Consider the following 11,469-nt stretch of genomic DNA (forward strand, 5'->3'; position numbering starts at 1 on the left):
TTCCCCTCTGCTCTGCCCTTGTGAGGCCCCATCTGGAGAAGTGCACCCAGGCCTGGGGCCCAAAATACAAGAAGATTCTAGAGCTGTTGGACTGAGTCCAGAGGAGTGCCACAAAGATGATCTTAGGGCTAGAGCACTTCTCCTGCTAAGAAAAGTTGAGGGAACTGGGGTTCTTCAGTCCGGAGGTGAGAAGCTCCAGGGAGACCTCAGTGCGGTCTTCCAGTGCTTGTTATAAACAGCAGAGACTGACCTTTTACACAGACAGAAACAGGTGAAGTGGGAATGGCTTTAATCTAAAAGAGATTTAGATTACATATTAGGAGGAAACTTTTCACTCAGTGCTGTGAGGCACTGGCACAGACAGCCCAGATAAGCTCAAGGCCAGGTTTTCTCCCTTTGAAAAGGGAGAAAAATATGCCTAATGAATGCTGCTACAAGAATCTGAGAATTGCATTGGATAATTCTCTCAACTGGGAAGTGGAAATCAAGTAAATTAAATGAAAACATCCACGGGAGACGGTCAAATATGCTGAATTCTAAGAGAAGGAAAGAAAGTTGTGGATCATTGAACAATTCGCATCCTAGTGGGATGGAAGATCGTGACAACTTACAGGAAAAAAAGAATGAAAATCTGTGGCATTACAGAATTTGAACATTCAGCTTTCATATTCCCGTTTGGGGGAAAGGACTAAATAAAACTCACAGCAGTAGTCAGCTCTACAGTTACTATTCAGCACTCAGGAAAGAAACTGTGAAGTCTTCTTGCGTACTTCCTTAACATATCAGCTCAGTGTTCAGCAGCAATCAAAACCAAAATGGGAATATCAGGAATTATTCAGATCACAGAGGGTACAAAATGATTTATTGTTCTATCTCCTCATAATGCTTACTGCATGCACATCTTAAATATTACATGAGTACCTGTCCTCCCATTAAAAAAGAGCAACAAGGATAATTACAAATAAAGAACCGTTTCCAGGTAGAAAGTGATTTTTTAAGACTGTTGTGTTAAAAAGTGGCAGAATTAGCAAAATGAATGGGGAACTGTTATTTTGGTGATGTGGCGTTTTACAGTACAAAAATCTACAGATCCTAAACAGTAAAAAATTGAGTATAAAACAACAAAAGAAACTTTTTACCTCTAAGCAAATCTCTGTGGAGATCAAGAACACAGATGAGTTTGAAAGCCACTAGGAAATGCATGGGGAATAAACTAACCAAGCTCTTAAACACACAGACGACTTGGATCAAGAAACTCCCAAACCATGGACAAGGTACAACAAGGTACCTGAAGGTAGATGTGGAGAACTGAAGGAATATCTCAGCAACAGAAGCCAATACCTAACTGAATAACTGAGCCTTTAATTGGTCCCATCAATACAATTTGCCAGGAAAATTGAGGAACAAATGACATGCCCTTCCAATTAGGTCAAACAAGACAACTCATGTGCAACAGGACAGGAATATAACATGGGAGATTTCATCTTTCCTATCCAGCAGCCCATGATTTCTGTGCAAAGCTCTAACTGTATGTTTGGAATTCCCCAGCTCAGTAACTGCAGCTCAGTCTTGAATTGTATCAGAAATTTTGCTCTTGCCATTACACAACAAAACCCCCATCTAATCAAAGAAAGCACAAGGAATCTCCCTTTACCTTTAGTGCATTAGTGAGCAGGATTCCAACTTAATAAACACTCTATGAAACACATAAACGTGCGATCCAGTAAAGATTTAAGCAGAAATTGACTTTGAAAAAAAAAAAAACCAATCAGCAAAGCAACACTGAGGCAAAGGCAGGTGTCTACAGCCATAGCACTTGAGTGAGGCAGCTTTCAAATACAAAGGAAAACCACAGGAGACAAGGAAGTAGCAGAAGGCACCCACATATTTACTGTCCATATCAGGAGCTAACAAGAATAACAGAAAAACTTAAAAAAAATTTCTGGTAACAATGTTTAAATCTAACTTTTTAATATTGCTAAGGAGCTATCAGAGAGATGTTAACAATGTTCATAATAATTAGCAGTCCAAATGACATCAGAAGAGATCATCACCATACCCTGAAACTCATTTAAACCTCTTCAAAAAATTCTTACAACTACTCTTAGGAATAAAAAAGAAGCATCCCAAATGTATGGGACTTTTTGACACAAGGTTTTCATGAGCAAACCTGAAAAAAGATACCCAACAGCCTAACGCAGGATTGTATCATTTCCCTTCCAGGTTTGCCTAACCAAGTGTTTTAATTGAAACATATCCTGTCAAGGCAGTCCATAATCAGAAAAAGTGCAACTTTATTCACTAAGTATTCTCCCAACTACTCAACATACGCACGTACGTGTTTCATGACTCTGCCTTTCTCTGCAGATGGAGATGTACATTCCTCAGAGAAAGATGAGCTTTTCTAACATTCAGCACACTTCCAAAAGCCTTAAGAGTGCTTTGTCTCGACTTTTCTTTTAGCCTACCACAGCAGCTAACACATACTGTGGAAACACAAGTACACATCTGGGGGAAATGAGAGGGAAAAAAACCTGAGAATCAACAGTAAGTCTTCTTACCGATGTACAGGATACAATTCAAAAGCAACCCACACAAGGCCTCAGTTATTTGTTTTGCAACTTTATTTCTTTATAAGTTACTGGTATAAAGTTTAATATCTAATAGTACAATAATTTGGGGACTTCAAAGGAAGCTTACTTGTCCTTTTTAGTGTCTTTTGCCATTTGCTCCTCAGATATGTTTCAAGAGGACTAGTAACATATGTACCTTAAATTTCTGTACAAAAACACTTCAAGCCTTTGTTTTTCTGAGTAGGATGCACAAAACATGCATATTGTAGACAATATAACGATTAAGGAATTATTTCCCTCTTTAAACTAAGGCAGTTAAAAAAACCAAACGTGAATATTGAGTAATTTGGGAAAGTAAAAAGGCTTTCTCAATGCTCATTTACTCCTTGAGCAAACATGTTCATTAAGACACACTCTTGGAATTGTCATCAACGTGACGGCTGTCTGTACTGAAGAGACAGCGATTGTCAGAGACAGCTTTTAATTATGCACATTTTTATCACTAATCCATCCTTTTGAACATGAACTTGTCAGCATTAAGCATTGTGTAAAACCACATGCAAAAATTGCCATAAGAATTTTAAATAGAACCAAATTGGCAAGTTTTTGGAAAGGATATCTGAATGTTAAAAAAAATATATTGTATATTAAAATGAGCACTTCAAGTAACTTAAATACTTTTAGCAAACATATCCAGCAAGAGACTCTGTAAAAGAAATTGTTCTTAGAACAAAAAGCTAATGAATGGCTATTTAGACACTAATTTTTCAACACAGTGGTAGGTCTGTGTGAAACAATTTGTAATCTAAATAAAGTGAGTCCATTACGCTGTTAAAAAAAAACATAGGAGAAGCAGGACCGATTAACTATTGCATTTCTCTATTTACAAAAGTGCTTAGCATAACAAAATTACCTAAAAAAATATAAACTTTACCGATATCATTTGGTTCTATGTGTACTCCTAGATCTGCACTTGGAGAAAAATAGTTATTTACATTGCTAGATTTAGACAAGTTTCCTATTATTTTTAAAGAAACCTAACAAAATTCCCCACACAAATGGACCCCTATGCAAGTCAATTCATTTGCTCTGGCTCATCATAAACAGAGCAGAAGTAGATCTTTAAATATTGAGTAGTACAAATGATTTTAGCCGTTGTCTGTGGCATCGGACCCCAATACGGGCTGCCGACAAATTGGGCAAGTGGAGTTTTCAGAAAGCCAGCGATCTATACAATGAATATGAAACTCATGCATACAAGGTAACTGCCTTAGCTTATTTCCCGTTACATATTCGTTAATGCAAACACTGCATGTTTTACTTATTTCCTCCTCAGCGTGGATATCCCCATAATTCCGAGTAGAAAGATTGTCAATCTGCTCTTTGGTTAAACCTCTTAAACGCTCATCTTCATCGTCTTCGTTCAGCAGGAAGAAGTGGGCAAGCCGAAGGATGGGCAGAGTTCCATTTTCCACCAGGCTGTTAGCATCTTGAGACTGTCTGTTATCCTGGTTCTCATTACTGCGACCATAGTGTCGTGTATCATCACTCCGTCTGTTTCTTTCACTGTCGTCTTCTACTGCGTGCCCATTCCGAGGAGAAACCTCACTTGGATCACTGCTGTTGTTTACTGAGCTTGAGTTATTCTGCTCTGCCTGTACATCTGGTAAGTGATGAGCACCTCTTTGCATTTCTGAGTTAGATTCAGTTTCCATTAAAGAACTCAGTTCTCCAAAACCTGTCATAATTTGTCTAAGGATTGACCGAAGAGCCACTGATGAAGGCTCGCCAAGCCCAGTTTCTGAAATCCGACGCAGAGGGATCCGTATGGTGCTAACGTAGGTTCGAATACCCGCACGTTCTGATCGCGATATCGTCCTCCGAAATCCTCCAGTGTCACTTTCAAAAGTAACTGTGTTTTCTGCCATTCCTACTCTAGAACGAGTTCTGCTAGCAATACTGTCCCGATCTCTGTTTTCTCCAGGACGAATTCTTCTCACTTGAAGATCTAGAGTAATTGTTGGATGCCTTCTAACAGTGGCTACAGGCCTACTAGATTCCTCCTCTTCTGAAGTTAATCCCGTGGATGGGGCTGCAGAGGAAGGTTGAGGCGTTTGAGTGTTATTTCTTGCTTGTTCTTCAGCAGGCTGCTGAGGATGTTGTGCTGTTTGTCTTCTACCTCTACTAGCTTGCTGTGTACTTCTATTCTGCCTCTGCCCAAGTTCCCCAGAATAAGCAGTCTCACCTTGCCTCTGCAGTGGAGAGCGGCTTCGACTACTCAAAGTAGACCTCAACCGCAGAATTTCCAGTCTTTGGTTTGTATTCACCCGAATGTTAGCTCTAGATCTACTACGTCTTGTGACTCTTGTAGAAGTACCTCTTTCTGGCATTTCTCTTTGTTCACCAGCAGTTGTAGAACTATGATGTGTAGTATTTGTTTGGTGAAGGCCAGTCAATTCCCTCGTTCTACTCCTGAGCCTCCCTGAGATTGGAAGAGAGGCTGCTTCAGAGCTTTGCACTACAGAGCTTCTTAAAGACCTGGTTCTTGCAGTGCTTGCAGCCTGGCTGTTCGCTTCTCTTGTCGTCCTGCTTCTTGTTCGTGTGGTTACTGGACTGACAGCTCTTTGATGTCTTCTTTCTAAATACATTCTGCTACGATCTATACCCACATATTCTTCACCAGTGGTTTCAAAATTGTTATGCTCATGATTTATGTTGATTTCAAGACTGAATCGAAATTCCCCACTGTTTGGATTTGTCCGACTCACAGCTCTCCAGGTTTGGTTCCCACTCTGTCCACTGCGAGTGGCATTTCCTGTGCGACGAAACGTGTTCAGCCATTCAAGCAAAGAATCACCATTTGAGTTTTCTGCAAGAACATCAGAATCTGAGAGAAATAAAAATTGCAAGCGTCCATACAATTGCATTCTTAGCACACTATGATGTGTTCCAAATCCTCTATGCTTGCTTAGCTCTGACTTCTTAAGAGTTAAGGTAGCAGGACAGCTACCTCTCCCTGATAATGTAATTTTGCTGAAAATATGCTGTATGTAGAAACATCAACAAAATTGTTAAGCTTAAGCTGGAATTTTGATCTTACCAGCAGGTACAAATAAATAAATATATCTACACAGCCTCTTCTGAGAAAGCGCTCAGAGACAGCCCAAAAGTAGTTCAATTTGTCCAATATCCGTCTCTCACTTAAGCTACTGATTTCAGAATAACTCTGTCAACTAATTTTGATAAAGTGATAAAAGCTAAGACAGATGTTATCCTTTTAGAAAAGGAACTGGCCAAATGAGCCAGTACTGGTGAGGAAGTGATGAGCATAAATAGTACCAACCTCACTGTTACAACAAACAGAAATAAGATAACAAAAACAAAACAGAAGAAAGGCTAACTGTTTACCAGTTGACTTCTTTTCTTCTCTAACTTCTCTAATGTATACTAAAACTGCTTAAGAATTAAAATAATTTTTTTTTTGCTCTCCTAGACTCATTAACAAAAGGAAATCAGAAGAGAAGAAACTAATTAGTGTCTCCCACTAAAATCTTTCATAAGAATTTATTTTAAGTTAATTTTATATCATTAGGAAATTTCTTACTTGAGAACATTTCAGAGGCAGAGTGAAAAAATGACTTTTGATCAGCATTTCTCTTAAATATCTGTATGTACTATACATGCATATGAAGAAAGAATATTTACCTCCAGCAGTTCTACCTTCACCTTCTCTGTTTTCCAGATCAGACTGTGATGCCAGACGCTCCTTAGCCCCTTCCAAACGTTGCTGCAACTCTTCTGCTGTTATTTCCCCTGGAATAGTTTACATATCGATCATGCTGTTATCGGCTCAACACAGCCATGCAGAAATAATATTTTCCATCTTGAAGAAAAAATCTTAAGAAAGGAGGTAAATTTAAATTTAAAAGCAAGGAGCATTAGGGTGAAATTGGAAGACAAGTAAGCAGATAACAAGAAGTAGTTACTAGGGAGGGGTGGATACTGAATGAGCGTCAAGCGCATGCTTACTTTAAACAAGCAACCAGAAGCCCAAAGTAGTGCCACAGATAGATACCGTAGAATCATAGATTGGCTTGAGTTGGAAGGGACCCTGTAAGAAGCTGGAACAATTTCTGGCTCAAAGCTTGTTCAGCAGCACACATCCAGGGCATAATCTGCTGGACAAGCTTTTGGCATTAATGGTTACCATAAGCACAGCAGCAAGAGAAACATATGCAACCAGCAGAAACCTTTTCAGCTGTTGCTTCTTTTGGGCATTCAAGCTGACTTGTGGGGATCGTCTCAGAGGAGAGGACCACCATGCAGTCAGTGTGCATACCTAGCAGCTCACTGTGAGACAATCACGTGATCTACTGCCCACTACCCAGCAGGAAGGGCATGTACAGTGGATGTGCTGTTTCATCTACTGTCTCCCCTCACTAACAAAACAGAAGGACCCATGGCAACTGCCGTTGCCCCAGCGAACCAAACAGAAGTGCTCCTGACAATCAGCTGCTGCCCCTGGCAACCAAAAGGACACTACACAGAAGATAAAAACCGAAAGAGTTCCAAGGAAGAACGGGTACCACCTTGGCAGAACTGCAGCGCTGCAGCTCACCCAGACGTCGCTGACTGACTTGCAGCTTCCCTATGGGCCAACAAGACGCCACTGGATCCCTGGTGGTGACTGTTCCTGCTTTGTTAACCATTTGCTAGGATTTCTCTCTTTACTACTGCTAACTTCCCCATCTCATCTGCATTCCTTGTAGCACAGAATTTGCAATAAATCACTGGACAACATTTGGCCTTATTTGTTGCCTTAATCTTTCTCTGGGTATATATATGTCAAACCATCTCCACCAATAATTATATTGAGACAGACTCCAAGGATCCAGTTCCAACCCCTGCAGGTTGCCCAGGGCCCACCCAACCTGGCCTTAAACACCTCCAGGGATGGGGCATCCATAACTTCCACATCCATTCCAGCACCTCACCGCCCTCTCAGAGAAAAACGTCCCTGATATCCAATCTAGATCTCCCCGCCTTTACTTTAAAACCATTCTCTCTTATCCTATCACTATCTACCTGTGTAATTAGTTGACTTCCCTCATGTTTATAAACTCCTTTTAAATACTGCAAGGCCGCAATGAGGTCTCTCCACAGCCTTCTCTCTTCCAGGTTGAACAAGCCCAGCTCCTTCACCTGCCTCCACAGGACAGATGCTCCAGCCCTCTGATCACCTTCATGGCCCTCATCTGGATCCTCTCCAAAAAGCTCCACATCCTTCCTATGTTGGAGGCCCCAGACTTGGACACAATACTACAGATGGGAACTCACAAGGGCCAAACAGAAGGGAACAATCACCTTCCCCTGCCATTCCTCTTCTTCTCAATCCATCACCTATGTCACTGATAAAGATGTTAAAGAAAACCGGTCCCAAGACAGATGCCTGGGCGACACCCCTCATTACCAGCCTCCACCTGGACATAGAACCACTGACCACAACTGTCTGGCTATAGCCATCCAAGCAATTCCTTATTCACTAAACAGTCCACCCTTCAAATCCAATTTAGAGATAAGGATGTGGTGGAGGATCATATCAAAGACCTTGCAGAAGTCCAGGTAGGTGACATCAGTTGCCAGATATACTTTAGCATTAATTATCTGGGTTTGAATATTACCAGTATTCAGATAACTTATATTTTTTTTTTCAAGCTTTGGCATCTATTTAAGTTAACTTTTACTGACAATCATTAATTTTAAATAGAAATCCACATTTCTACTAAATGTGGAGCCTGACAACAGCAGCGTTACCTCACAGTACAACTTTTCTGCTGAAGGTACCCACATCTTACCAGGAGTGCCAAGCAGGTTGTGGTCTCTCATCAACCTGTAGTCGTCTTCATTGAGTTCATTGATGAACTGGTAATAGGCTTCCTCCCTGCTGAGGCGCTCCAGCTGTCGCTGTCTCTCATCTTCACCATGACCATGCTCTCGTGAAGATGCCTGTTCATTGCCATTCCCTGCACGGTGCCGAGAGCGATCCATGATGCCAGGCTGCCTTATGCAAAATTGGAAGGTTAGACTGTACAATAATTATGGTAAGATTTTACCTAGTTTATGGTAAGAAGTTCCCACCATTTTCATTTAAATTAGTTTATTAATAAATAGCTAAAGGTGATTAAGATGAACCAAACTCTATGTTATTTGCCAAGTCAGTTCACCAGCGTTGTTCATTGTACAAGTGTTTTGCTTCTAACTTGTACAAAAATAGCTCTAAGTCCCTTTTTCCTCTTGGAAAAGACGTTGCAGTTGGTACACCAACTTTAAAATACAATAGCAATAACAGGTTTATTTTTTGCTGTATAAGGACAGCGTTGAAAATTAAAGGAATAACACGAATGACCTTCCCCCAGTGAAATAAAACAGCAGCGTGTAGTACTTCAGAAGCTATGTATCACTGAAAACATTGTTCTGTAATTACCCAGCGTAGACTTCCAAAAAAACAGTTACTGCTTTGGAGAACTCTTGAAATGTTTACTGATAGGCACATTACAGCATTATCTCAGTCCATACCACCACTCCCACAGTACGAAGCCTACAGATACATTTTTGGTGGAAGTTATCCTTTTGACATTCTGACACAAGTTTTACATTTTCCTTGCAATCTCTAGTCCAAGCTAACAAAAGAATGAATCTCCCTTTTCTTGGCCATACCTGTTTTTCAATACTCAGTTTTAAAGAAGAGAAAGCAGGGTGTCATCCTTTCAGTAGGGCTTCACATTTAACAAAAGCCATCTGTAATACTTGCTGTGGTAGACAACTGACAGAACAGATCACTTCTCTAATGAGATTACCAGGAATCACCATGCAGCACTACTCTGTTTAATTGTGGAGAAGAAGTTATTGGATAAATACTTCTTTTTGAGGAGTCAATTCACCAACATGTCAATGTCTTCAAGTGTTAAATGGGGAAACACAGAACAGCATTCTCAGCACTCTCCCACTCGGTAATTAGTCTTCACAGAAAAGCTCACAAGCTGACAAGCAGACCAAATCAACATACATTCAATAAAGAGTAGATCTTAATCACTGCTGCCAACAGACATGAAGAGTCAGGAAATGTATTTGCCAACAGCAGACGCTGGCATACATTTAATATACCTTGCTTATGTTCTCTGTGGGATCCATTCTGATGCATCCTCGGTCTCCTCATTTTCCACCCCATCTGCTACTTTTCCCCCTTCACCATAGGTGACTGCACTTCCAAACATGCCAATCAGTCTTGTCATTCATCTGCCTCCTGCATCCAATGCCGCATTTGGATGTATGTAATACTTCTCTTATAGATGTTTAACTCATTTAACTTAAAATATATGAAATCTGAGTACCTCCCTCACAAGCCATTTTCTGTTCCCATAATGTTTGCAGTCTGTTAATTTACTGTCACCTTCTGTGCTGAGCCTCACAATCTGCAGTTAAGTACTGACTTTTGTTTACCACAGTGGCTACGCCCAAATCAGGTCACTTCTCTTAACACATTTCTAAACACAAATTTCTCAGCCAGCTCTTCGTATCACTGCCCTGCCTTCTTCCAAACAAATGCAACTGCCCCCCCTCCACTCAACACATGGTCATAGCACTATCACTACCCTCACAGCAGCAGCATTTGACTGCTGTCATGAAAATGCTTAATCCATGCTGCAGTAAGTACTACAGAAAATGCCTCCGCCCCCAGCTGACTTAATACTTGAGGTAAGCAGCACACAGAAGACAACAGATAAAGTTTATTTAGTTTCACGTAAGGCTGCTGTTGAGATGAAAACCTAACAGTAAATGTTAGTGCCCGCCCTATAACTATGCTACGTTAACTGATTTCCGGGCTATATCACCATACAGCTGCAGAGAAACTCACACATAGATTCTTGAGATGAGAAGCCCGTTGCATGTAGTCTCCTTCAACCTAAATTTAAACTGTTGTGTGAAAGAAGGATTCTTTGCTTTTCCTCCTGCATTCATGCAAGATCTGGAATTCTACCACACACAGAAATACTGCTTTGTTGACAATGGGACGCTAGGGCAACTACTCACCCTCCTTAAGTGACTCACTTAGAAACCATAAGAAGTGAGAAACCTTTGGCTGTCCCATCTCTTTAACACAACTGCAAGGATGACAGCTACTAGCCATATTTGTTATCAAACACCACCAAAATGAAATACTTTGGCCCTTAAAATATTTCAAGGCGTTGAAAGCTGCAGGATTTTAACTACTAAGAAACAAAAACGTAAAATCCATTTACAGCTCCGGGTTACATTTCCGTTGCAAAGAAACAAGTGCCACAAGCCAGCAGCTTGTCCACATTTTCCAGCCCAAGACAAACTCCTTTCCTTCTTAGTTCACACCTATTCTGGCCCTTTCTCTAATATTTACGATCGTTTCTACCTAAGCTGCACATGCTTTTAAGCTCTGGCCCCTCTCCACGCCTCCCTGCCCCGCAGGCCACGAGGTATGCGTTTTCCGATCGCCTACCACCTGACTGCAAGACGACAACTGAGTTTAGATGAGGAAACCTCGCGGACAACGAGACCACTTAGGATTTCCGTCACATCTCAGCCTCCGGGCGAGATGATCTCACCGAACTTGAAAGAAAAAAAAAAAAAAAGAGGGAGAGAAACCACCAGACTCTGCGTGAGGAAGGGAGGGGGAAGCAGAGGCAGACAAAGGAAGCCCGGCACAGCGACGAGAGCCCCGCGGCCTCCCCCGCTTCCACGGCAGCGCGGCCCCGCGCCGCTCTCTGCGGCCCGGGCGCTGCGGGAGGCGCGGAGCCGCGCACCCCTCGGCCGGCCGGCCGGCCCCGTTCCGCAGCCCGCCGTCGGGCCGGGGCAGGCCGGGGGG

The 11,469-nt window shown here is 41.6% G+C and overlaps 1 protein-coding gene across 3 annotated transcripts; it reads right to left on the bottom strand.

The window, feature by feature from the left end:
- Nucleotides 1–1,640: 1,640 nt before the first annotated feature.
- Nucleotides 1,641–11,340, bottom strand: RNF6 (ring finger protein 6). 3 transcript variants are annotated; one of them, XM_042813055.1, is made up of 4 exons: nt 9,738–11,340; nt 8,429–8,630; nt 6,279–6,386; nt 1,641–5,460 (listed from the first exon to the last, which is right to left on the bottom strand). In XM_042813055.1, the coding sequence occupies exons 1-4, from the start codon at nt 9,762–9,764 to the stop codon at nt 3,722–3,724; spliced, it is 2,076 nt and encodes a 691-aa protein (XP_042668989.1). In that variant the 5' UTR covers nt 9,765–11,340; the 3' UTR covers nt 1,641–3,721. The 3 variants fall into 3 exon arrangements, with proteins under 3 accessions (XP_042668989.1, XP_042668992.1, XP_042668990.1); XM_042813058.1 differs by having other exon boundaries at nt 8,429–8,634; XM_042813056.1 differs by having other exon boundaries at nt 1,641–5,442; nt 9,738–11,339.
- Between the last annotated feature and the right edge of the window lie 129 nt (nt 11,341–11,469).

Source organism: Centrocercus urophasianus, unplaced genomic scaffold (assembly GCF_019232065.1).
Source record: "Centrocercus urophasianus isolate 14NV4802_14NV808 unplaced genomic scaffold, USGS_Curo_1.0 seq_136, whole genome shotgun sequence".
Taxonomy (NCBI): domain Eukaryota; kingdom Metazoa; phylum Chordata; class Aves; order Galliformes; family Phasianidae; genus Centrocercus; species Centrocercus urophasianus.

Coding starts and splice junctions, on each gene's coding strand:
- RNF6 (XM_042813055.1), bottom strand. CDS start 9,764: ATGGATCCCACAGAGAACATAAGCAAG. Junction 8,631..9,737: donor CCACAGAGAACATAAGCAAG/GTATATTAAATG, acceptor TGCATAAGGCAG/CCTGGCATCATGGATCGCTC. Junction 6,387..8,428: donor CAACCTGCTTGGCACTCCTG/GTAAGATGTGGG, acceptor AAACTATTCCAG/GGGAAATAACAGCAGAAGAG.